The sequence below is a fragment of the Thunnus maccoyii genome, chromosome 7, assembly GCF_910596095.1.
Source record: "Thunnus maccoyii chromosome 7, fThuMac1.1, whole genome shotgun sequence".
In the NCBI taxonomy this organism is placed as follows: domain Eukaryota; kingdom Metazoa; phylum Chordata; class Actinopteri; order Scombriformes; family Scombridae; genus Thunnus; species Thunnus maccoyii.
The window spans coordinates 13,464,615-13,489,774 of NC_056539.1; the positions used below are offsets into that span (position 1 = coordinate 13,464,615).

General features: G+C 40.8%; 2 protein-coding genes across 3 annotated transcripts; one reads left to right on the forward strand and one right to left on the reverse strand.

The window, feature by feature from the left end:
* Positions 1 to 279: 279 nt before the first annotated feature.
* Positions 280 to 14,168, reverse strand: ssbp3b (single stranded DNA binding protein 3b). Of its 2 annotated transcripts, XM_042417756.1 has the most exons (18): positions 13,990 to 14,168; positions 13,211 to 13,283; positions 12,976 to 13,037; positions 12,803 to 12,887; positions 6,436 to 6,525; positions 5,225 to 5,299; positions 4,922 to 4,984; positions 4,763 to 4,826; positions 4,595 to 4,668; positions 4,262 to 4,326; positions 4,115 to 4,163; positions 3,800 to 3,835; positions 3,635 to 3,689; positions 3,481 to 3,545; positions 2,352 to 2,430; positions 2,156 to 2,184; positions 1,957 to 2,058; positions 280 to 1,735 (listed from the first exon to the last, which is right to left on the reverse strand). In XM_042417756.1, exons 1-18 carry the CDS (start codon positions 14,043 to 14,045, stop codon positions 1,706 to 1,708), a joined length of 1,152 nt encoding a protein of 383 aa, XP_042273690.1. In that variant the 5' UTR covers positions 14,046 to 14,168; the 3' UTR covers positions 280 to 1,705. The 2 variants fall into 2 exon arrangements, with proteins under 2 accessions (XP_042273690.1, XP_042273691.1); XM_042417757.1 differs by lacking the exon at positions 5,225 to 5,299.
* Positions 14,169 to 15,867: 1,699 nt separating this feature from the next.
* On the forward strand, positions 15,868 to 24,914 carry acot11b (acyl-CoA thioesterase 11b). The gene is made up of 16 exons (XM_042417519.1): positions 15,868 to 16,085; positions 17,608 to 17,806; positions 18,532 to 18,601; positions 19,000 to 19,060; positions 19,153 to 19,254; positions 19,341 to 19,476; positions 19,567 to 19,720; positions 19,986 to 20,105; positions 20,273 to 20,411; positions 20,550 to 20,605; positions 21,325 to 21,391; positions 21,494 to 21,577; positions 21,954 to 22,087; positions 22,901 to 23,032; positions 23,238 to 23,364; positions 23,519 to 24,914. The coding sequence occupies exons 2-16, from the start codon at positions 17,617 to 17,619 to the stop codon at positions 23,717 to 23,719; spliced, it is 1,773 nt and encodes a 590-aa protein (XP_042273453.1). The 5' UTR covers positions 15,868 to 16,085; positions 17,608 to 17,616; the 3' UTR covers positions 23,720 to 24,914.
* Positions 24,915 to 25,160: the final 246 nt, after the last annotated feature.

A 25,160-nucleotide genomic window follows, 5' to 3' on the forward strand; every position in this document is an offset into this window, starting at 1 on the left:
TTATTGGTCTTGTGGATTGCAGCACCCCCTGGCTCTACTATAGGCACTAATATATGAGGAGATCAGTGATCTGGTGAGTGGAGTAGTAGTAAAGAGGGACTACTAGTGTACTACTGTGTACTACATATAAGATGAAGATGGATCCCTTGTGGTCTTTTACATAAAAAAAAACATTCAGTAAATCACCGTTTCATGCATCAGCTGAATGCTATGTGTGTCAGTAAATCTAATATGTCATGGATCAACATTCAGGCAAAATAAAGCAACCCACACAGGAAGTTAAGTTATTGTAAAATTATATTAACAAGCAATCTTTCCTCAATTTGAAATAAAAAAATATCAGCAAATAAAGGCAACATAGGACAGATGTGTATAATGCGTAATGTTCACAGGAAAAAAAAAAAAAAAGAAACCAAAAAATTCTCATCACATTTACAAGACTGCTGCTAAGTTTATAATGATGCCTACTAGAATCAGTTTAGAAAGCTTTGACTAACTCTGAATAACTGGGGCAATATACGTAGTCAAAGATTGTATCAAAATATAAAAAAATGCGTGGGTGGGCAAGAAGGGGCGGGAGGGGGGGCAGGGCCAATGGGACGACCGGTGATACAGAAGGAAAGTATGAACAACCAATATGTATGAGAGATTAAAATGGGCAGCTCATTCATAGCCGTTTCATCATAATCAACCGAACTGGAAAGAACACAGAAGGCTACAATGATGAAGAGCACAGAGTGTTAAGCACAGGCAGGTAAAGAGATATACACCACATCTTAAAGCAGGTGTCCACATAGAGAAGAGCAGCACTAGGTAGTATGTTGTACACAGATTCTCAGCATTCATGCACTCACTTCTTCTTATGCCGAAGTCTGGTTTCCCTTGACAGAACGCAACAGCAACCCGGGCTGTTTAAACGAAACAGCAAAGAGCGGAGAGTAGCATCGCTGTCAGCAGTAAGAGACTGAAATTGATCGAATGGGATCAATCAATTGGACATTGTAAGAACCATCTGAGCACTTACATACTGTGAAAGGTCGTCACAATAAAAAGCTGTATTCTTTCACATCTTGTCCTCTTAAAAACCTCCTTAAATAGAAGGGTGGGCATCGGGAAGAATATTACATTTCATAAAGGTGGCCACACAGTAAAAGGCAAATTCTGAGTCCTATGTCAACTGACTTTTGTGACACAGTATGCATGGCGATAAGTAAAATGACAAGACAAAGACTTTCCAAGCTCACAATGCATATGCACACTCTCCAGTGTTTTAAGTGACGAAAAGCGGAGACATTTCCTGCACATCTTGCACCACAAAGCAATAATTAAAAAGTACAAGAGGTAAACTTCAACCATTTTTTTCCCCTCTTCGCTCTAGGGCTGAGGAGGTTGGATGGGCGAGGTGGGAGGAGGGGCGGGGGGGGAGGGGGGCTCTGCAAAGAACATAAAACGTGTCATGTATGCATTTTCAGTAGCTGGTTTTGTCACACTTGGGGTTGTGATAAATGGAGAAATTGTCCTTCATTTTGAGCAAGGAGCAGTAGTCGCCAGCCGTATTGATTTTTCTCCGATCAGCATTCTGACGTTAGTGTGGAACCAAAATGGCGCCTGTCCCTGATTCGGTGCTGATGTGTTTGGCCGTGTCCTATAGTGAGTTCAAATCCTCGGAATGATGGCAAATAATGTTGGGCAGGGTGGAGGTGGGTCACACACTCATCGTCATGGTTGGAGAGTACTACAGTGGCACAGAGAAGAGAGGGTTAAAACACACCTTTTCCCTACTAAACAGTCCTTGATCAAACACCCAGTTTACTCTCTACAGTGCTGCTACACTCAGTGATGCTAATATGCTGTGACTGAGGCTTCACTGTGTGGTCGACAGAGCTCCACCTCTGGCTTCATCACAGTACTGTTACAGTCACCAACAATCCAGGGACGTTGGCTGAAGAGACTTACGTTCTCGCTCTGAAAGGAGTGGAGGAAGTTTCCACTCAGCTCCCCGTCATCCCTTGGGGTCCCAGGAGGATTGCTAATGCCACTTAAATTGTTTGGGGAATTCTGGAAACGAAGAGTACACAATAATTTTTTTGTAAATGTACAACACTTCATTTTACATACTATTTCACTTAAGATTCTTACTATGTACAATAATTACCTTGTTCATTCCATCCATATCACCAGAGCCTAAGAATGAAACAATACAAAAAACACAAGGTTTATATTCCATGACCATAACAAAGTTAGTATGGAGGACAAAAGTACACTCTAAAATCCTTTTTTCCAAGTGTGATAATGCAACCAAAACCTTTCTGTGTTGTGTTAGTAAAGTGTATCATAGCGGGTGGTGTTACCTAGTGACCCATTCATGTGGTGTGGTTCCATCCCAGCCATGGCTCCCAGGGGTCCGTCAGAGCCGGGGCCCATAGGGAACTGAAGGGGAAACAAGAAAGCACGGACTTACCACATCTCCACAGCACAGTTAGCATACAACTGGAAGTCATCAGTAACATTCACTACTGAGTGATCAAACGGGAAGAAAACTTTCATTTCATTTCAGCTCAGAGAGAGTGACAGTACCAAATAATACACAAATGGAACCAGTATAACCAGTGCATTTGTTTTGTTTCTATTAAAATCTATTCTGTACATACCTGGGTGGATCGTGCAACCCAGGAATAGTGAAAATGATTCAGTGTACAAGGAAGTAAAACGTGCTTTATTAACACTTAAACAAACAAATGAATGTTTAAATAAGCCAAGTTCTTTAAAAAATATCCAGTGTTTCCCATTATAAGCTTTTCCCATCAAGCAGCAGTAAACAGGGGCTTGAGTTTATGTGTCTGAGTTCTGATGGATCTTATCTTATAGCTTATGTCTAATTGTGAGAAAGATACATAACTAAAGCATACACTGTGAGTTATTTGATGGTATAGGACACTTGTAAGTTAAATAAATTTCAGTCCTGATCAGAGTCAGTAACTTAATCACATGGCAGACGTCAGAATGGATACAAGAATATTAAAAGTTCAGTTTAAAAAAGGTCATGCAAGCCCTTTTACACCTTACTGTGATGCTATATATGTATGGCTTGTATATATTTTTATATTGCTGCATGGATAACCTCACCATCCTACCATCTCTAGGCACTGATTAGACAGAAAAGTGTATATAGAGGGTATCAATATTCAACAAACTGCTAAAATGAAAACCATAGCCAGGTGTTAGTTTAATGGTTGAAGCTTTAAATAATGACCAGTGACGCTAACAACACACCCTGTATACCTCAGTCACTTCATTGTTTTCCTGTGTCCTCCCACTTTAAATCCTCAGGTCTGACCCTGACCTTTAAGTGTGTCATTAAAACAGGTTGCTTGACACAGGACAACACCAATATGGTAGGCTTGGTGCAAAAGGTTCATACAGTCACAACATATGACTAAAAAAGTACCCGAATGAAGAGAGGAATAAAAAGGAACTTACATTATTTCGGTTGCCGGGTCCAGTGTTGATCATGGTGTACAAGTTATCACCCGAGTTGTTTGAGTCTGGAAAAAGTGCAATCATACGTATAATTGGTACTCTGTAGTACATGAAAAGGATGGTGATTAAATGCTTCAGTCAGGGATGTACTCACCTGCAGGGCTGGGCATGATAGGAGTTCCTGGGGGTCCTCCTCCTCCAGATGCTCCCTGTAAAGATTATTACAAATGTACATGTCAAAGCTCATAGAAAATGTTATTTGTCCTGAAATTATGTGGTGAGATATCTTTAGTATGTTTGAGTTAAGATGTGTCCTCACCCCATATGCACCAGGAGAGGGTGATGAGTAAGGCATCTGGAAGAAAAACACAAACGTTACAGACCAGAAATGGGAATGCAAACCATTTTCTATACCTCAAAATGTCATCATTCATCATTTGATCATCCTAATACTATTATAGCTGTCTGTGGAAACCATGACACATAATACTACAATTACATCCCAGACTAGAACTTTGGAACACATTAGACCTCCGCATCTCTGAGAAGAGATCTGACTGCAATCTGAACCAGCATTTCTCTGGGTGTGTGTGTGTGTGTGTGTGTGTGTGTGTGTGTACACATTAGCACTCACAGAGTTGGCATTGTTGGGATTGGGCCATGGCCGACCGGTCCCTGGGCCCCTAGATGGTAAGACCAATATAAAACTTAGTAAGACATTGCATTAAAGTTGAAACACTTGTGTGAGAATACATATACTACTAATAAACTGAAGGCTCACATGTTCACTCCTGGCATACCAGGACCCATGGTGTTGTGTGGGGGCCTCATCCCACCACCGAAGCTCTGAGAAGGCAACAACAACAAAAAAATATCTGTGAATGATTAATCAGCATTTCTAAGTTGAATTTAAGGATTCAAACCACATTAATAGGAGAAACATCCATACAAACCGCTGGTATGGTGATTTCTGAGATAACATTTCTTTGGATTTGTTTGGTACAAAATTTACTAAAACATTACAAATGAGGCTCCCTGATCATCAGAACTCATCTAGTAAAGACCAGTGACTATTGGATCATCAAAGCAGTGGTAATATATGTGAGTAGCCTACCTGAGGGCCAGGCCCCATAGGGCCCATGCCTCGGGGGCCGCTCATTCTCTGCATTGGCCCCAAGTTAGGATGGCCTGTAGGGATAAAGGCAGTTTATATGAAGAGAGTAGCCAGGAAATAACGTCTATACTACAGATGTACGACAGTGAAAACAGTACTGATTCACACCTTGTGGTCGCGTAGGGTCCATATTAGGCAACATGGGATGAGGGCCCGGTCCTCCGCCTGGTGGCTACAGGGGATAAAACACAAAGACTCAATGACACTGCAGTTCTATATACATATTAAATATTCTGCATCCATCATGTGTGTGTGTGCGAGCTCCACCTGGTTCGCCATCCTGATGGGGGGACCTCTTGGGCCTCCGGCAAAGCGAGGCGACATAAAGGACTACAACAGAAACAACATTGCTCCATGAGATTTCAATTAAAAAATTGCACACATCTCTCAAAATGTAGCGCTATACTAATTTCTCATCTGCATGTTGTGTGAATACTGAAAGCAGCATAAAGCATTAAGCTGAGACGAATGCCAAAGCATGAAGCATCAGCACTGAGAACCAGCGTTCCCAAATGACCGCGGATAGCAAAACAGAGAAAAAGAGAGAGAAAGAGGGAGAGGGAGCGTTACCTGACTGTGAGGTCCCATCATACTGTTAGGGGGAGGAGGCTGAGGGTGAGGAGAGCCCTGGGGACCAGGAGGACCCTGTGGCATCGCACAAAATGAAGAGGCAAGGAGGAAGATAGAGGAGGGAGAGAGGGGAGGATGAGATGAAGAGAGAAAGGGGGAGTGAGAAACAGAAGTGACAAAAGAGGGGCAGAGAGAGAAGCAGGGTTACTGCAGGGCAGAGGACAGTTGGAGTGCGAGAACCAAAGTGTGGCGCAAAAAAAAACAAAAAAAAAACTTACAAATGTACAAACATAAGATGTTCATTTTCATGTACCAAACACAGACAAAGAGAGAGACTGCGCAGAGAAGAGCAAGCAAATGACTGAGCCTTGAATGAGAGAAAAGAGACAGAGATATGGAGAGGATGTGGGCTCTTTTGCCTGTCAGTCAAGACATTAAGAAGCCTGCTGCATGCAGCATGTTATCAGTGCTAATTTCCCTGAATTAACAGCATCAATTAAGCTCTATGCAATTAGCTTTATAATGACACTAAACACCGGCACTGTGTAGCTAATGTTGCTGATCTAACAGAGAGTGAGGGGTCTAATTGAGCCTCCTCCAATGGATTCTGGTATGGAAAGTATGAGTGTGCGTACACTCATATATCAATGTCAAAACGTCTCTCCTAATATTAACTTAATATTAATTATTAATTAATTAAAGTGGATAGTTTGGTCTAGAGGAGGCGGAGAAACATTGCGATTTAATGTCACCTCTTAGAGCCAGTTCCATACAGTTGCTACCAAGAGTTTATCCTCATGAGATATTGATTTACAGTAGGTGCTGCACCTTTCGATTTCTCCATTAGGAAAAACGGCCTGACCACGCCTACGTGTTTACAGCACTGGAGGGGCCCAGGCAGACAGAACATTTATGATGTGTACTACAAGTTCACTGAGCAGAGTGAAGCAAAACACAAGATAAAAGCAGTACAGACACCAACGTAGAGACTACAGTTACAAAACCCTGATTTTACAAAACTGCAGCGGTGCAGCAGCTAGAGGAACGATCAGTCGATTAATTAATTTGTCCAACCACAGGGAATTTAATTAACGACGATTTTGATAATTGTTAATTGTCGAAGCGAATTAGCAAATGAAAATACTTAACATGGGGGTGGGCTCAAGTATTCCTAACAGTAACACATAGTATCAGTGTGGTGATGAACTGACCTGGAAAAAGCCAGGTGGCATTGGTCCTCCTGGCATGCCGTCACCAGGGGGCATCCCTCCCATCACAGGACTGGGGGCTGCTGCTGCACTCTAAGAAAAAAAAGATGAGACCTGTTACTGTGCTGCACAACATACGCTGACTGGTAATATTTGACCTTTTTTATATCACAAACTGCAATCACAGAACACACATGGAACATGGAGGAATTTTTTTATTTTATTCGTTTGTGAACGAGGTTCTTGAAAAAGCTGTCTACAAGAGAGACACATCTGAGGAATTTAATACCCTTTTAGACAAACACAGTGACGCAGGTTAAACCTGTTTTGACAGTTGATCTAAATGTGTTCATGAGCACCATCTGACCTGACTTCATGACCCTCGTCCAGACCAGGATTGAACATTACTTGGTGAACAAGCTTTTGTTCCAATTAGGAATTTGAATTGAATGCCATGTAATTACTGTTTAACAGTCATTTAACCCCTGAGTCAGGGAGTTGGTCAGTGGAACCACATCATTTGTGGGTATTGATGGGGTCGTTACTGAGGGTTCTAAGCTCTGCTGATCCAGGATCTAGTTGATCAGATAAGCATCAGAAGGATTCACTGAGTCAGTGGCTCTAAAGTGCTGTTGCACAGCAGGGGCTCGCTGGGCCGATTTCCTGCTCAAACCGCAGCCCTAATTCACTAATGTGCCATTTGCTTCGGTCTCACGCTCCTAATTGACTGAGTTTTTCTTCCCTGTAGCTGAAGCAATATGAGATGAGCTAATGTCTTCAGAGCTGTGGGGTTTAGCTCCCAAAGAATAGCAACAGAACGAGAGAAGCTCCCTTCAGTCCCATCTTGTTAATGCGAAGCTCACTCAGGTTATAGTGTAGATGTACACAAACAAGGAATATACACAAACATTCCTCGTCTCTGTCCGGAGCCCTAAAGCTCTACAGACATCACTGGTCAATAGCCAACACACTCCCTGGTATCGACTGCACCTTCCCTAATAATATCTCCTCAGGCTGCCGCTGTGAAATACCTCAGCAAGGAGAGAAGTGAGGCCAGAGGGAGAAGTCACGTCTCGTCTTGGACTGTGTAGAAAAATCAGCAAGATGTAAGAGGTGGATCTCAAGAGAGAGAAATCCTTTAAAAAAAAAAAAAGGCCAAGTGTCTGGGTTTTCTTGTACCTACTTTTTTAAAAAAAATTAGCACCCAGAAACCATAAAACTTGATCCTGCTAAATGCAGCATGTACATGTTTGGTGACCTGGCTGGTTTATGATGCTTTTTTACCAAAGGTGTAAGAAACACTGTGCTCACTCACTGATGACACTTTGTACTTTTCACTTTGATTTTATCACCTCTTGTGAGGGGAGACATGTCCACAATCAGCACCAGAATTTTATACTGGTGAATCTACTGGGCCTTATTCAAGTCCCACTTTGTAACTTTATTTCAGGACACATTTTAAACAATCAAATCACACACTTAAATATGATAAACAACACACAAAGCGCATACATACACATGGTCACAAAAAAAGCACTGTGTTGATGTGATGGACAGAAGGAGCATCACCATCTCAAGGCCAAAAAAATAAACAAACAAACAAAGCATTGCATATTAAACTTATCGCACATCCTCAAAATGTACAAATACTTCTGCACCACCAGAGTCACCACATCACTCAAGCATAACTTTCAGCTTTTTACTAATGGATCAATTACGCTGTCTCTACCTGATCCAATCTGCACGTATACATTTATTGATTACTTTTCTTATCTCTGCCCAACATGTGGGAACATTCCTGCTGACGATCACATGGCTCAAATCTAAAATCTTGACACACACACACACGTTATCATGACATCACTGCAAGCGTCAGTAAGTCTTTGAATACTAATGTTTTTTTTTTTTAAACCTACCACAGTGCTTACTTTAAGAGCATCTTCACCGAATACGGAAATATTTCCTACCGTTTCTTCATCTACTTATGATTAAATTGTTCTTTTTGGCATTGAAAGTGATGTCAAAGTCTACACCATATTGGGATTGTATACTGAACTGTTGAAGAGCAACAGTGCGTGAAGAAAATAACCAAATCATCTGCATGTATAAAACACAACCTGTTTTGCAAGAACTGAACTGCCCAGACAAGTCATTCATGTGCAATTTGAACAAGAATGGAAGTAAGATCCCATCCTGCAGACTGCCAGACACCATTACAGACCAGGAAGAAATAATACAGTAATTCCTCATCTAACCTGCATGGTTAAGTTCAGTCAACATCATCAACAGTAATCATTTTGCTCTGCACACAGTTGAACCAACCATAATGCTTCTACCACAGCCTTACAATCACATCTGAGTCACTCGCCCTGTTTAAATTAAATGGTAAAGGGGTTATACAGTTATTCATAGCTCTGACCTCTTTTGCGAATTCATGATAACTTGTACTTTGCGACTTCCTGGCAACAGAATCAACCCATTGTAGTATTCCTATTTCTTTTAGCAGAGCACAGAATTTATTTAAATATAGCCTTTGTACATTTTTTAAGCTCAAATAAGGGCTGGTTTCTAACTTAATCCTTCTTAAACATCGTAAAGATCTGTCACAAAGCCGAGTTTAATATTATACGCTTTGTTTTTACATTTATATGGTCTCACTTGTCATCATATGATATTTGAAAGTGTCACAGGAACAGAATTTATCCTTTTTTGTGCTTTTTTTTTACGTCTTTACATAAGTTAGTACAAAGGAAGTTTTATGCTCATCAAAAGTCAATGTGCCTGGCTTGATATTTAGAGTCATAGCAACAACTATATGGTCTGTGGTAGCCTTCCTGTAATAGATCTCCATGTTAACCACAAAAACATGTGCATCAGATAAGCTGTGTCCCAGGCTTTATATTTGTAGAACTGTTAACACGCAGCCAACAGTATTTTACAGAATCGGTTAAAGTCATTATCGCTACAAACTTGTTTAACTTGTCTTGCAAACATGAATTAGTGTCAGAAATATCTGCACTGAAGGCCACAGTAACTTCAGAACAGGCTGTGATATTATCCTCAATACATGAACTAATTAAAGCTCGTCTTTTAAGAATATTCATTCTCATTCTGGTAGATTTGATTGGCATATAAATTGCCAATACTCCTGGTATTTAAACTTTTTTTTTTTTAAATAAAGTGCAGTAATCACTTCTCCAGACATGCGTGTTGTGTTTCATTTTAACTGAAAGATGAAGGCAGATGTTACTCTCTTTAGAATAGATAAAGATGAATCTACAGTTTATGGCTCATGGCGTATGACTCAGGTAGTCTAAGCTCACACAATCTCACTGTCTGGCCTCTGAACAGTGAAACTGCACTTTGTTTAGTTCCTCTAACCATAAGTCACTCATTCCTGGAATGAGGCCTGCAAAGACGTAATCAAGTAAAACAAAGCTGTATTTAAACGGTATTGACCAAGAAGTAATAAAACAATGTCAACAATCTACCTAGCTCTGTAAAAAACTGTTTGCTAGACTGAAAAGCAACGCGCACGGCGGGTTCCCAGGCATGTTATGTTAGATCCTTATCATGTCCCACTTAAGCACACAGCTGTGCTTGCTGGACTGTCCCAAACAGTCCGATGCTGCTTTCCATCTAAAACGAGCCACGTCTCTCCACAGACTCCCCGGTACAGGAAAGGGCAGATGTGTCAGCCCTGCCCCGGGCTATGAAGCTCTTGTCTGGGGCCTTCCTTACAACTACCCAGGGGACCTCCTTTAAGACAGACTACCCCCCCCACCCCCTCCATCCACACACTCATCCACCATGATTCAGTGTGTACATGTGTGTACTTAAAAGCACACAAGCATCAAGCATCTAGGGGGGGCGGGTTGGTCTCCAGCACAGACCACCCAACTACCGGCTCCTGACCCAGCCTGCTCTTAACAGCCTCACTTCTTCCACTGGAACCAACGCTCAAAAAGAAACCAGCCCTTATGTTTAGCTTGTAAATGTTTAACCATTAATCAACATCATAAAACCCACTCTGGATCCCGACTGGACGCTCTTTCTTTCTGCCTCTCGAGCTACTTCTACCGTAGCAGGTCCCTTTCCACTTCTCATCTCCCTCCTCTCTTCCTCCCCAACCCCCTCTTTTTATTCCCTCAGCTCCTGCGCGGTGGATGCTGGGCATATGCCACAGTGCCACTCCCCTTTCCTTTTCCAATCTGCCCCTCAGCTCCGTGACAGCCATCAATCAGCCGCTGACGCCATGGCGACCGGGCCCCTAGGGGAGCGTTCGTCAGGCCCAGCGTGAATACACCAGGGCTTTACGAGCGCTGCCGGCTAACAGAGCAGCACTCACCTCCCCCACACCTAGACAAAGGCTAGGGTCCAAGGACTAGTACTGTCCACACACACACACACTTGCCTGACCCCCCAATATCCACAAATGAACACAAGGAGAACAACATCAGAGCGAAGGGCAACCACAAGATGTCGGGGAGAAGCAACCGCACAGAAACTCTCAAAGCTCCACACCACAGCAGCCCACTGCCCAGACTGACGTTTCACTGTTCCCTCATTTGCTTAATGCTTTCCATGTTATGAAAATGGCCTCAGTCAAGCCAAGGGTTGCAATCTAACAGCTTATTTTGTGTCGTTCATTCTTTCAAAACTGGTCTGGTCCATTATAATTTGAGGGAAACTGCAAAATGATTTTAGCTCAGTTGTTCTTACAGCTTTTCTTATAACAGAAAATTTTAAGAGTACAATATTCTGCATTTTATGTCTGAAAACACGATATTTCCACCCCGAAAACAGATGAAGCATTCTGAGATATATTTTATTCCACAGATTTAAGGTACAGTCACACAATACAAAACGCAAATTCTACCCAAACAAGCAAGCCAGGGCAATTAAAGATATTGCATTCAATTACCATCAAGTGTCTGGCTGAATAAAGGCTTTTTTCAAGTAAACTGCACTCCTCCTTTGTCCGTACGAGTTGGAATAATAAGGAATGTGGTTATTGAAAGGGCAGAGCCACGCTGTAGCCTCACTCCTGGCTCCCAGGTCACCTGCCAGATCAGGAGGCCTGTTACCCTGACAACCCTATCTGCCAAGAGCAGGACCAACATCTCCATTTTAACCCCTTCCTGCCTGATACATCACCGTCCTCCCTGCAAACTGGGCTGAGTGTCAGTGTGCCTGAGAGGATACCTGAACTTTGTCTTTCTTTGGTTCTGCTGATACAGCAAAACCTGAAAAGTATTTTTTTTATTTATTTACAGCAGCTACATAGTGCTCATCTAATAAATCTTTTCAGATAAGGCCAGAGGGACATAAGGATGGGAACAACAAAAGCCACTGACAAGCAGTTCACACTTTCTTTGATCCACAGCAGGATCTATTTGATGTTCTGTTTGAATGCTGACTCAAAGGGGGACACAATGCAGCACATGAAGACACCACCATCTCCAAAGCTGCATAATTATCAAGATGCAAAACACCCATGACATGCAAATATGGAAGCGCTATTATAAGATAAGCAATGCATTTGTCCTGAGCGTCATCTCATTAATGCTGGATCTGAGACCTGCCTCTACAGTTTTTCAGTTTCAAATCCTTTAGGATTATGTCATTGAAGGTAATATGTTTCAACATGTACCTGAGCTTCAACAGATCAGGTCAGCTGGAAAAAATCAAGATGTATGTTTAAAGTCGCAGAGTTAGTAAAAAAGGGACACAGCAGGTTCTTTATCATCTTTACAACTACAGCAGGGTGCTTCAGCGTGGCTAAGGGGGTGAGCACTTGACAGGTCTAACTCAGGACATGCTGACATCAGCATCAGTTTCCCAGAAGCCTATAAAGCTCCTTGTTGGATGCATCATTCAACCCACCAACTGGGCAAGATGACCGGTCGTAAATTCAGAAGAAGAAAAATAAAAATAGCATTTTGTAGTTAAATACAGCTACAAAAGGTGCTGGGGGAACTCCAACTGACTTGCATCTCTAAAACAAAGTGCAAAACTCACTGAAGAAAGCATATAAAAAAAAAAAAGCAGAAATCAGACAAACATAATTTTAGGGTGAATATCAATAGATCTCAAAGCCGAAAGGGAATCACAACAACCAGAAGTACGGCATCTGTATTATTCTTGATGGGGAATGTGGATGATTTGGTTGGAACGTGAGTGTTTACGAACAGAGATTATGAGCACTTTGGTGTAATAGCTCCCGCCCCCCACCAAAAAAAATCTGACTCATTGCACAATCCCAAGCGTATTATTTAAACTACTTCTTAGCCTCGATAGGAAAGTTGTGGTCTTCTTTATCGGAAGACAGAGCTCTATGTGCAACAGTCCCCTTGTAAGCATTACTCACATAGTCATGGAAGGCTTTCGCTTCACTGGAGTGGTCACATGTCTCTCTCCTCTCTGGCGCAGCACAATACAAGTCCCAGAATACACTGTGGACAAGACAGGTCATGAAGCAAACAAAACCACACAAACAACCCCTGGACATGTTTACAGGGAGATGAGAGCATTATCACTTACCACCACCAGGAATGCAGGAATCCAGGGGGTTCTCCGAGTGTTATGTTTTTCTCCCATCGTATCTAGGAAGAGAGGGATTTCAATATTACATTCTAATATTGTTGCTGCTAAAATAATACAGTATGTGAGCAGGTGGAGCAGATTTACAGAAAATATTAACCATTTACTGTTTAAAAAAAAAAAGGGGGGGGGGGGGGGATACTATGGTTGAGCTTTTGCCCAAAATTCCACATACCTCTGATAAAAAGGTCTGTGCAGACTTCTGTGCTCCTATGTGTAACAAATACTCATAGACGTACAGAGCCAACCTGTGTAAAACAAAACATAATATTAGGGTTGATTCAACAAACATGTCCAACTATATAAAACATAAATAAATGTCAAACATCTTCTACTGGCACAATATATGTGACTAGAGTAGGGTACAGGCCCTCTGAACAATGGCTGCCAAATAGCCTATGCATAAAAGAAATAAATGGGGAGCCAAGCCTTGTAAAGATTCACTACAATGAGGAGGTGAGGAGAAAGTGCTAAAGCAACAATATAATTTAACGTCGTGATGTAAAACATAAAAACACACCACCAGCCTGCTATGTATTATAGCTAGGTATAGTAGTATCCTGGTGGCACTGATGGGGCTGAGGGAAATAAAAACGGAGCCTATCAGAGCTCAACAGAGAAAACAATGTACTGTGCAGCAAGGCGATGTTATTGTTTTCTCCTCTCCGAGATCGCGACTGAATAACCGCAACAAAAAAATGACACAACCAACCGCCGGTTAAAACACAACCAAACTGCACACGGAATCGGTCGGAGAGGTGTGTAAAGAGGCAGCAATAAGCCAAAAAGGTAGCAGAAACGCAGCTCAGGGGAGGAATGGCGAGCAGACAAGGCGGTTCATTCAATTCAGTTCTCGGCAGGAGGAAATCGCCTCTTGCTAGCCTGTCCAGCGAACAACAAGAGAGCAACTTACGGGGCGAAAAAATACACAATAATAAACGTTTCTGAGCTTACTTTTCTCGCGCTTGGCCGTCCGACGGCACCGGGGTGCCTTTGCCTTTGGGGAACATTGTTTTGTGTGGGAGGACGCCCGCCGTCTTTCTGTTTTTTTTTTAAATCGCTATTTCATCTGTCAGATCATCGCGGCCGCGACCCTCTCGCACTCCAACCGCACTCCTCCTCAACCCGACAACCGAGCTTGGTCCGGGGGGAAGGGGCGGGGCAAGGGCCTGACGGATGCTCACACGGGCCAATGATCGTGCGCCATTCGGTTTAAGGTCTGCCTTTTTTGTGCTTTCAGTTTGCTGCTCTGACGCTGATAGCTGCGATATCAATGTGTAATTTCATGAAGATATAAACTTATTGTGTTCTTGTTTCAATAAAGCTGTTGAAAAACAAAATAAAATGATAATAACTTAATGAAGAAATTGACAGTTCCCCTGTCATTGTTTCTTTGACTTGACTCTGACCTATGTAGTGTAAATGCACTACCCTGGTAATTAACCGAAATGTGATATTTTTTCTTTTGCCAATATATTTTTTTCAATATAACAAATGTATATGAGATTTCCAAAAATTAAACAAAATACATAAGATGTATATCATCTCCAAAGCCCTGGAAATGTTTTTTTTTTTTTTTTTTTTTTTTAACCAAGTGGAAAGTTTTATATTGCCCTCAGTTGTAATTCTTTAACACTATGTTGTTGATGCCAGTTGTATTTTTGACTCCTCTGATAAGCTTTTACTGCCATTTGGAGGCTCCATATAAAAAAAGCCCCCACATTTCTAAATTCCAGGAGTTTGTAAGTGCAGTATTTATATCAGCAACGATAGGAAAAACGAGTTTTGCCACGTCAGAGCCAGATAATGCCTGTCATGAATGACCTGGGATTAAAATAAGCTTTAAAATGAGCGAGGTAAAAGTCTTAGCAAGTCTTAGCAAGTTGAGGTGTTTTTTTTAAGAGTGTTTAACTTAGTTCAAGTGAATATTCTTTTGGTTCAAAGGTTTAATTAACTTTTCACAAGTCACTTGTGAGAAGATTAAACATTTGCCAAAATGCTGAAGCCAGATAAATATGTATATATATATATATATACATATATATACATATATATATATATATACAGTATACATGGAACACCTTTATCAAAACACACAGTTTAATTAAATTAATTTAGTAGCTATGAGACAAAATATTTAAGGAAGAGAATAACATGTTTCTTACTCAAATATTGTTTCTAATTGATTGTCTTGAATGGCGGCTGCAAGCCAAATATGGTTCCACCTTAAAAATGTAAGAGTAGCTGTAACCACTACAGGGAGAAAATCTGAGAAAATTGACATAATTGTAGATACAGAAAGGAGATTTCTGGATGTTGTGGGAGTTTCTCGAGAAGATGTGCAGCAGCTGTTGAGAAAAGCTTTTAGTTTCTTCTCAAACACCTGAAAAATAGAAAAGTTATGGCAGAGTGGGAAATGGGTGGGAAAAGGGGTTATTATTATTTTATTTAGTCAGTGGAGATTTTAATTTAAATCCAGTAGATGGCGGCAATGCAACATTTTGGATGCCAACCGCCAATAAAAACCAATAAGAAGAAGAAGAACCACCACGGTCGTTATTTTTTTCCATGAATGTTTTTTCCCACCTGCATTCTGCGAAGACCCGCCCTACTCTGCCTCTGATTGGCTAATACTCGTTACCTCCGTTGGTTAGATTGGTTAGATTTAGGTATGGGGAGTGAGAGCCAATCAGAGGCAGAGTAGGGCGGGTCTTCGCAGAATGCAGGTTTGGGGAAAAAATAACGCCCACCACGGGGGATGGTCTCTCTCTCTCTCTCTCTCTCTCTCTCTCTCTCTCTCTCTCTCTCTCTCTCTCTCTCTCTCTCACACACACACACACACACACACACACACACACACACACACACACACACTTTTTAAGACTGCGGTGTGTGTGTGTTTTTGAGGAATGGGTGAAATGAAAACAGCCACGGTCCGGGTCGCAGACTGCTCATTTATAGCTGGTTTTATGGTTTGTAGCCGACATTCATCCGCACTCGAAGGACTATAACTCGTCTTCAACTTGAGCAGTAACTCTTAAACTGCATGGGTAAGCATTTTTATGTTTTTTTTTTTTTTAGTGAGTATTTACTGGTGACGACTTACAGTGTTTTACAGCATAAATAACTAGCTAAAATCAGCTGTAGTCCACTTGATATTTTGTTTATCTATTGCAAGTTGCCACAGAAGTTCATGCTGGATGTTTTGGTCTGCCTCTTTTCTCGTGAAGTCAATGTTAAGGTCACTACAGCTGTCAGCGATAACAGGAAAGACAGGTGACCACTACATGGACACCCCATTGGAGCAAAAGTTACGGGCAAACACTTCCCAACAAACTGTTTCCAATAATACCATTCAGTGGCATACGGCTTGAAATAGTTTGTGTGTCAGCTTGACTGCAACTGCTCTAAAAAGACAAATTCCAGCTCGCATTTTTGAAAAGCATATTGTTTATACTTGCATTCATAGCTGAGGAGCAGTGTCATCAAATGATGTTAGATTTAAAGAGGCATTTCAGGTTTATCCTAATCCGGGTGGTGGGGAAATGTTGAGCAATTTCTCCGTAGACAAGCGTCTTACGTTGGAGCACTGGACCAAACTGAGTGTTTTTGATTAAGTTGTGAACAAAAACTAAATATGTCAATATTAAAAAAAGTTGATGTTGACTAACAAAAAATGAATTGTTTATGTCAGATGAAAGTGAGTCACTGAGTGACTGTCAAACAGCTCTGACCTTCAGTAACCTCTTTTGTTTTGTTAGTTACTCCATCACAACTAATGTAGTTTTAATTTTATATTGCAAAAAAAATGCCTTACTGAATGCCCAGTCAGTGATTTCTTAAGTCATATATTTGACATGGGGATGGACCTTGACAGCAAAATTACAATTAACATTGTAATTTTCACATAGTCTTAATACTGAGGTATCCTGACATGTATTAGTCTATATATGCAAACTGTAATAAAAAGCACATATTGGAGTATTAAATTCACAAGTCAGTCAATTATATTGTGTGGTGCATGAAAGGAACTTATGAGCCAACACTTATTGGCTCGAGAAAAAATTAAGGAGCTTGAGTTAAGTTTTTTTTTTTTTTGGATTATGATGTGTTTTAGGAAACCAAAATCAAGAATTTACTTCTGCTTCTATTGACCATCATAATTAAAACTGGAGGTCTGGGGCTTGTTCAAAGAAGCATCTTTACTGAGTTATTATCGGTATTGCTGAATTAAACCTGGAATGAGTGTTTTTACATCAGGTTATATCAATGAATCAGTAAACCTGCCTCTTTAAAAATGCTTGTGAGTTTAAAATATTACTCCTGTACACACACTTGACAACATCAGAAAACCTAATAATTAATATTTAGCCATATTAAAACACTTGTTGTGATGCAGGTTTCAGTCAGCTTTTGAATTTTGCTGATGTGGCAACCATTTTGTTTACATTTGGATCACACACTGTACTTGTAATTATATTTTTTCTTCAGTACCTGAGACAAAAACACAAAGTGGAAAGTGTTGAACTGGTTCTACTGTAACACACTGTCATGTGTTTCCTGTCTGAGTAGTTGTGCATTATGACATCTGAGGGGAAAGATGCTGACGCCATGCAGGACCAACTTTTCATTCTTGAGACTGGGGAAGTGTATAGAAACCCCACTGAAGTGAAGATGAGTCAGATAGTGCTGCCGTGTCACGCCAACCACTGTGGGGAGCTGAGTGTTGGACAGCTGTTGAAGTGGATGGACTCCACAGCCTGTCTGTCTGGTAAGCAAGGATCAAAAGACCTCAACAACTCACAACAATGGCTGATAAAACCATATACAAAAGCGTAATTATTATTTTTAAACTCCCAGTAGTTTCAAGGCATATATAAACTCTTAAAATGCACCTAAGAATTTAATGTTATTGTGCTTTTATATATATGTCAAGTTATTACAGTTGTTTGCCTGTTTTAGTCTTTGACCTGACCTTGATTTGTTCTGGTCTATAAGATAATCATGAAGGAATGTCTGTTTTTGATTAATCCAGCAAACAAGCAAAACACCTGAGAATAAAAGTTATTTATCAAACACAAAAATCATGAAAAAATCCAATATTTTCATAAAGCAGTCCTGTCTATTTATTTGCAATATTGCGTAATACATCCAGAGATATTAAAGGGGTTTCTTCCACCGTATAAACCACACAGAAAAATCTCACAATATATATATTGTCTCATATCATAACAACAACATATCATCACATCGCCCAACCATATTTCACAGCATATATGGCCCATAACCACAGGGAAGATTTTTTTTAACATATTTACCTTTTATACATTGTATTCCCTTTGTTAAGCAAGTAAAACAGGACTTAAGTCTTTTAATGTGATTACTTTCTTATTCCCATATAGATGCACATATTTACAGGTTAGCTTTCTCTTTCCCCTGCTTGCAGATGCTTTGTGCTGCACTACCTATATGTTTGTGTAATCTCTCCTCTCCCAGCTGAGAGACATGCAGGTTGTTCCTGTATCACGGCCTCTGTGGACGACATCCATTTTGAGCACACTATAGGGTAAGGTATTAACCTTAATACTGCTCTGCCAAGGTGTATCTGCACCTTAGTCGCAGGCAATCCTATTGCATGCATTGCTTATAGGGGAGAAAAAAGGTCAAATGCTACTAAAAAGGGCTGTTTTTCTGTTAAATAACACCAATAATGATACTATCATAAGAAATTCAAAACCAACCAGACTTAATTCATATAAATCATATTAAAAATATTTATTAATTGAAATAAATGCATTGTTTAAACAAATAAATCGACAAGAAAGAGGTGGACATTGATGACCAAACTTGCCTTGATGTAACTGAACATTATATCTCACAGTAGTGAGGTTCAGATTGTGTTGATGGTATAATCACAGCTCCATGTTGATAGTAAAGAGAGGTGTGTGTATCTGTCTACTCCAGGGTGGGAAAGGTTGTCAACATAATAGCAAAGGTCAACAGAGCCTTCACATCCAGTATGGAGGTGGGTGGACATTGTTTTTTAATTACAGTGCAGTGAACATTCATAAGATTTTAGAAAAAATGAAATTAATGTGCTGATTCTTTACACTTCAGGTAGGCATATTGGTGACTTGTGAAGACCTCTACACTGCCAGGCAGTGGAAGGTTTGCCATGCCTTCGCTACCTTTGTTGCCAGACGAACTGAAGCTGGGAAGGTAAGAGTGATGAAGCAAGACATCGACACAGAGGCATTTTTCTAAAGCTTGTTTAACATCTCCAGGGCCTGCGTATGTGTACACAGGTACAGCTGAAGCAGGTGATTCCTCACACACAAACGGAGCAGATGGAGTACAGCCTGGCAGCAGAGCGAAGGAGGATGAGGCTCATCCACGCTGAGATCATTACAGACCTACTGAGCAGCAGCACGGCTCAACTGGGTACACATAAGGTTTCATAACACTGGGCCAGACGTCTACGCCACTGAAAATCTGATAGATTAAAGCTCTTTGTTTTTGCACTCTAACTAGGAGAATGTCAGGAATATGAGGATGCCGTGCCAGCTGAGCGCACGCGAGTGGAAAGTGTGGAGCTGGTGCTACCACCCCATGCCAACCACCAAGTCAGCACCTTTGGGGGGCAAATCATGGCCTGGATGGAGAATGTGGCTACGATTGCAGCAAGGTGTGTATCTACTGTTGTTTTCATAGTTAATTTTCAATAAGAGTTAATCTAGCTTCAAAGGAATAGTTCAACGTTATTTGGTATCAATCTTCTCATCTAATGCTCAACAACGAAGTGAATAAGTGTATTTCTGAAAAATAGCAAACTGTTCCTTGAATTCCTAGTTTGGAGGCTTTTTGTGACGAGGCCAAGGTCCAAAACAGAAATACTCAAGACAAACTACAATCGCCTTCTTCTTTTTTTTTTCTCTTTTATCTCAATCTAGTCGCTTATGTAACGCTCATCCAACCTTGAGGACCATAGACATGTTTCATTTTCGTGGCCCGTCTCACATTGGCGACCGACTGGTACTGAAAGCCATTGTTAACAACGCCTTCAAGCACAGGTGAGTCTCCGCAGTGAAAGCATCACAAGGGAGAATAATTCTCAGCTCATCTAATTCATGTTTTCAATCTATCTCTATAACTCTATAAGCCATTTACATGTGTATTTATACTGTACTTATATGTGTGTATCTTTTTGTGAACCCATGTGTCTGTACACATGCTCTAGTATGGAGGTGGGTGTGTGTGCAGAGGCCTACCAGGGTAGAGAACCTCTGCGTCATATAAATAGTGCCTTTATGACCTTTGAGGTGCTGGACAGTGATAGGAAACCATGCACGCTGCCACGGATACGACCTGAGCCCGTGGTGAGTTTTCCAGGTGTCCTGTTGCTGCCTTAGAGAGGTCATAATGTGCAGCAAAGAAATAAAAAAATCAGTACAAAGTTTATGTAAATAATATCCTTGTGTGAGGACTTCACTATTATGTTTTCTGATGTTTCACAGGATGGAAAAAGACGTTATAAAGAAGCAATTGCAAGAAAGAAGATTCGGCTTGATAGGTTAGTATCTCCTGGTTCATTTCCAGGTTTCATGGTTTGTAGACTGACTGAGGGCAAACACTGGTTTATTGCAGGAACATACTGATTATAGTTTTCAGTGTAAAGATTGGCCTGTAAACAAAAAAGATTTCTATTTCCCAAAGTACCAGTTATACTATCATCTGCTCTTTTTTAAAAATGTTTCTTTATTACAATCAGGAAAAGTATGTTTTGAGCCCATATTGGCTCAAAGAAACTGTCTCAGGTGTGTTAGTATAGCAGTAGTATAGGATCAAAATACTATAGTACCTATAGTATATCACTAAACAACATTGCATACATAAGGTATCAATACATTGACAAAATGTATACATAAACAAATATAGGAAAATCGCAACTGTAGATAATGATGCAGTATAAAGCTCTGGAGGTAAAACTGAAACAGCGTTATCATTTAATAGTTTGTCCAGTGTGCTACAGAATCCACTGGTTACAATACTCTGCAGCAGCACATGACATGGCAGGGCAGCATATCACAGCTGAGCACACTTTGGTGCAGAGTCTGTCAAGCATAATACGCTCATTGTTCAGTTGTAAAGTACCCTGCCTCCAGTATAATCTTTTTTCGACTATTTGATAACTAAACATGTGGGATCATGCCTAGAATGAAAGTGTTCACATCGGTCAGGTTCTTGGTCTTTCTTGTGAATGTAAATCGTTGCTGCCCTACATGTTTACAGGAAATACATTATCACTTGCAAGGAAACTGAGGTGCCTCTGTCTGTACCTTGGGATCCAAGTAACCAGGTATTGCAATTATTTCTGGCAAACAGATGCAGGCATCCTTTTGTAAGATATTGCCACCATATTCAAGCTTCAGAGTTCAGACAGCCCTTTGTCCTTTTTCAGATGTACCTGAGCTACAATAATGTGTCAGCACTGAAACTGATGAATACCAGAAACAACTGGGTATTAACCTCTGAGAAAAATAAGGTCAGTACAGCGTACATTATTGTCCAGGATATAGCTTGTTAAACAGTTACAGCTGTTGTGATTCCACTGTGCTTTCTGATCTGTATTATTATGGACAAACTGAAAACGCTCAGTCATGGTGACTGCTTAAAGTAGGCCCACATGGCTTCAATTAAATTGAGGAATACTGCAAGTTTTCAAAGTTTTAGAGGATAAGACCTAAAAAAAAATAGTTGTTCTCAATAGAAGTACATGTATTTACAATCACTCATTAACCCAACAATTACTGTAGCAGTTTTGAAATCAAACTTGATGTGTACACATAACACATCTGGATTGAATCCTGTTCATAGACGATAAGCCCACCTCCTCTTTGTCGATGTGCTCCATTCCTTAGGTCAGACTGTACACACTGGAGGAAAACCAGGTGCTGTGTTTCAAGGTGGAGATGCATGTCAGTGTCCCAGCAGAGCAGACGTTCCACCTGCTGTCAGACCTGAGGAGGAGAAAGGAGTGGGACCAGCATTATGAGTCAGTAACATTTACATCTTTGACATTCAGCAGTTAATATAGATTTTTCTGATCACACGTCAAGATAAAAACCAACAATAAGTAATTCTGTCGCTCAGTAGCTCCAAGAATCCCAAAGCCTGTTTGTTTTCTACTGAGCAGGTCACAAATATACAGTTACATTTTAAAAAAAGACTCAGTAATTTCCTATAAAAGCTGAGCGCTGTAGTTTTTAGAAATTATTACTCAAACAGGAGTAAATGGAGTGTTTCTTGGGACTATTTTCAGCAGTGGATTATTACACTTTTGGTGTTATAGCAAGTATCGGCCGCAGGACGGTATGTGGGATTGACTCAAAATGTCCAGGTTCATGGTCATAAAGTCACCCAGTCAGTGCAACATCGTGGCTCATTTATGTTATTAGTATTTTTTTTGAAGAACAATGGAGCTCTGTGGCACAGAGGAATAAGCTAGATCAGGCTTTGGCTACATAGGCAGTTACTTGTTTGTAAGACCGATTCATTGTTGGTTTTTGGTCTTTTCATAAGATTTCTTTTCACCTGGGATTCTTCAGTCTTAATATACTATTACAGCAACCAACAAGAGGAACACAAAGGAAAAGTTATAGTGTTATTTCTTCTGTTTTCCTCTAATGGTGCATTTCATGACAAAGGAACTATTTGCACGTATTGAAAGCTCTCACTGTGATGCTGCAGTGATTACATTAACTGGACATTGCAAACAAAACTTTATTCAGTGACTTATCTACTTACTTGTTTAAAGTGATAGTGACAACAGTGTGAGATAAAGCGGATTTAATCTTGTCAACTGCAGGGACTGTGAGGTGATCACCCAGGCGGATGACGATGACACCCTTTATCGTGTAACCACACCCTCTGTCAGTAAAGGGGGCAAAGGCAAGGACTTCATCCTGCTGGCATCTAGGAGGAAGCCATGTGATTCGAGGTGTGATAACATACCACATAATAATAGACATATGGAGATGACCTTGCTCACCTCTGCACTGCACACCATTTTGATAATACCCCATCATTTCCTGATTTCCTATTCCACCTCATAATATCTGTTATGCAACAGGGTTATTGCATTACTGCCTGCCGCTTGCTCTTTCATAAAGTCTCATGATACTATCCTTTTTTGTCCCTCTCAGGGACCCATATCTGATCGCTCTGCGTTCTGTCACTTTGCCCACTCACCCTCCCACTGAGGACTACACGAGGGGAGAGGTGCTCTGTGCCGGCTTCACAATCTGGGAAGAGTCCAGTACTGTCACCAAGGTTGGCCAAATGAGAGAGGGCATGCATTCTTCCTACAGTTACAGTTAGCACATGACTTCATCACTCGCATAACTCACAACAGTTCACAAGTGCAGAACAAAATGACAAGACGCAATGTTCTACTGCACCACAATTGACCTGTGTTTTGTTTCAGATCACCTACTACAACCAGGCCACACCGGGCGTCCTTCCCTACATCTCCACAGACATCGCTGGACTCTCCTCTAGCTTTTACAGCGCTTTTTCCGCCTGTAGCCACTTCCTGGAGACCAACAAGGACAGCCTTGCTGCTCTGCCGCCCTCTGCACTGCAACACAACAGTGATACCATGCTCTCTCTCCAAAAGGAGCAATAGTATCCTCTCTCTGTCTTTATCCCATTTCACCTCTGTTGTGGAAGTGCTGTGTGCTCTTACAGAAGCCGCAGTTGAATGTAACCGTCTTTGCAATGGATTTGTAGGGTTTTTTTAAACCTCAGTTCATACTGTGTGACTTAATCCGTTCTGAAAATGAGAGACATACTCTCTAAAAAGGCTGAAGAAATACGGTGTATACTTTTTAAGAACGTGCTGCTTGTTCTCAGCCAGATTAATAGGTATGAAGCAAGAGTGCAAAATGTTTCTCTTGGATTTTAAGCCTCTTAGGTTTTATTAGAGCCAATATAGTATGGTTAAATTTCTTTCTGTGCAATACTAATTTATACATAAATCACATTTTGGTACATCATTTTAAATATTTAACGATCTGTTACCTTGAGACAACCATGTTTTTAATGGTATGACCAGTATTAAGAGAAAATAACATGAGGATGAAACTAGTCTAAACTGAGATGTTTCAATCAGCCTTTTTTAATAGTTTATTGTTTTCTACCTCCTGTCAGAGTCAAGTTTTTAAACTATTTAAGTTTTAAAATATAAGTCAAGATGTACATTTAGTGTATGATGCTGCTGCTTTAGACAACAATGTATAGTTTTAGAGAAATGAACTTGCACTGATTGTAATATGTGGACCTTAAGTGGCCAAGTATCTGTCTTGATTTAACTGAAACATTAAGCACAACAGACCCGTGGATTTTGCTCATTTGAGCTGTTGTTTTGGTTGTCACCTCCCTTCCCCCTGCATTCCTACCATTCCTGAACCAATTTTTATGTACAAAAAAACCAAAACAAACACAGCTTGCAATTGTATCCCACTGTAACTTGTGATGTTAGTGTTGTAATAGGTGCAGGCCAGCTGAGGAGTTTAATAGAGTCTGAGTGAAACAGTCAGGCTTAATCCTCTTCTGGGAGCCTCTGACTGGGGCTTATAGGAGAAGGTAGCTCTGCTTGCTTTCCAGGTATTGTGTTTGTTCCATGATCATCCTGTTATGCTCACAACGTTTCCTGGTTTTAGAGCAACAGCATAAGGGAATGCAGCTGCATTTAAAAAAAAAAAAAAAAAAAAAGTATGTAATCCCCTCCTAATTTCTCCTTGGCTTCATGAATTTTAGGTGAAACACTGGCAGACACAAGCCACTCAGTAATCCTGCAGAATAAATCTGTCCAAAGAAAACATAGATGAGAGTCTTGTGTGGTTTGGCCTGCAGCTTGTCGCTCGCTGCCAGTTCACACTGCTCTGCAAGTCACTGAACAGTGTCTGATGTGTGCTATTCTTGTTAAAGGGCCCGGTCAGTGAGGCAAGCTGCCCCCCCCCACCATGGTCGTCATCAGTGCCCACTCTCAAGCCATCCTCCTCCCACTGCTCTTATTTTAGAAATGTAAAATGCTTTTGCCTGGCATCCTGCAACAGCCTGTCTCC

Coding starts and splice junctions, on each gene's coding strand:
- ssbp3b (XM_042417756.1), bottom strand. CDS start 14,045: ATGTTCCCCAAAGGCAAAGGCACCCCGGTGCCGTCGGACGGCCAAGCG. Junction 12,888..12,975: donor TTCCTGCATTCCTGGTGGTG/GTAAGTGATAAT, acceptor TCTTGTCCACAG/TGTATTCTGGGACTTGTATT. Junction 6,526..12,802: donor CGAAAGCCTTCCATGACTAT/GTGAGTAATGCT, acceptor TTTTTTTCTTAG/AGTGCAGCAGCAGCCCCCAG.
- acot11b (XM_042417519.1), top strand. CDS start 17,617: ATGACATCTGAGGGGAAAGATGCTGACGCCATGCAGGACCAACTTTTC. Junction 19,061..19,152: donor CCTTCACATCCAGTATGGAG/GTGGGTGGACAT, acceptor TTTACACTTCAG/GTAGGCATATTGGTGACTTG. Junction 20,606..21,324: donor AAGAAGATTCGGCTTGATAG/GTTAGTATCTCC, acceptor ACATGTTTACAG/GAAATACATTATCACTTGCA.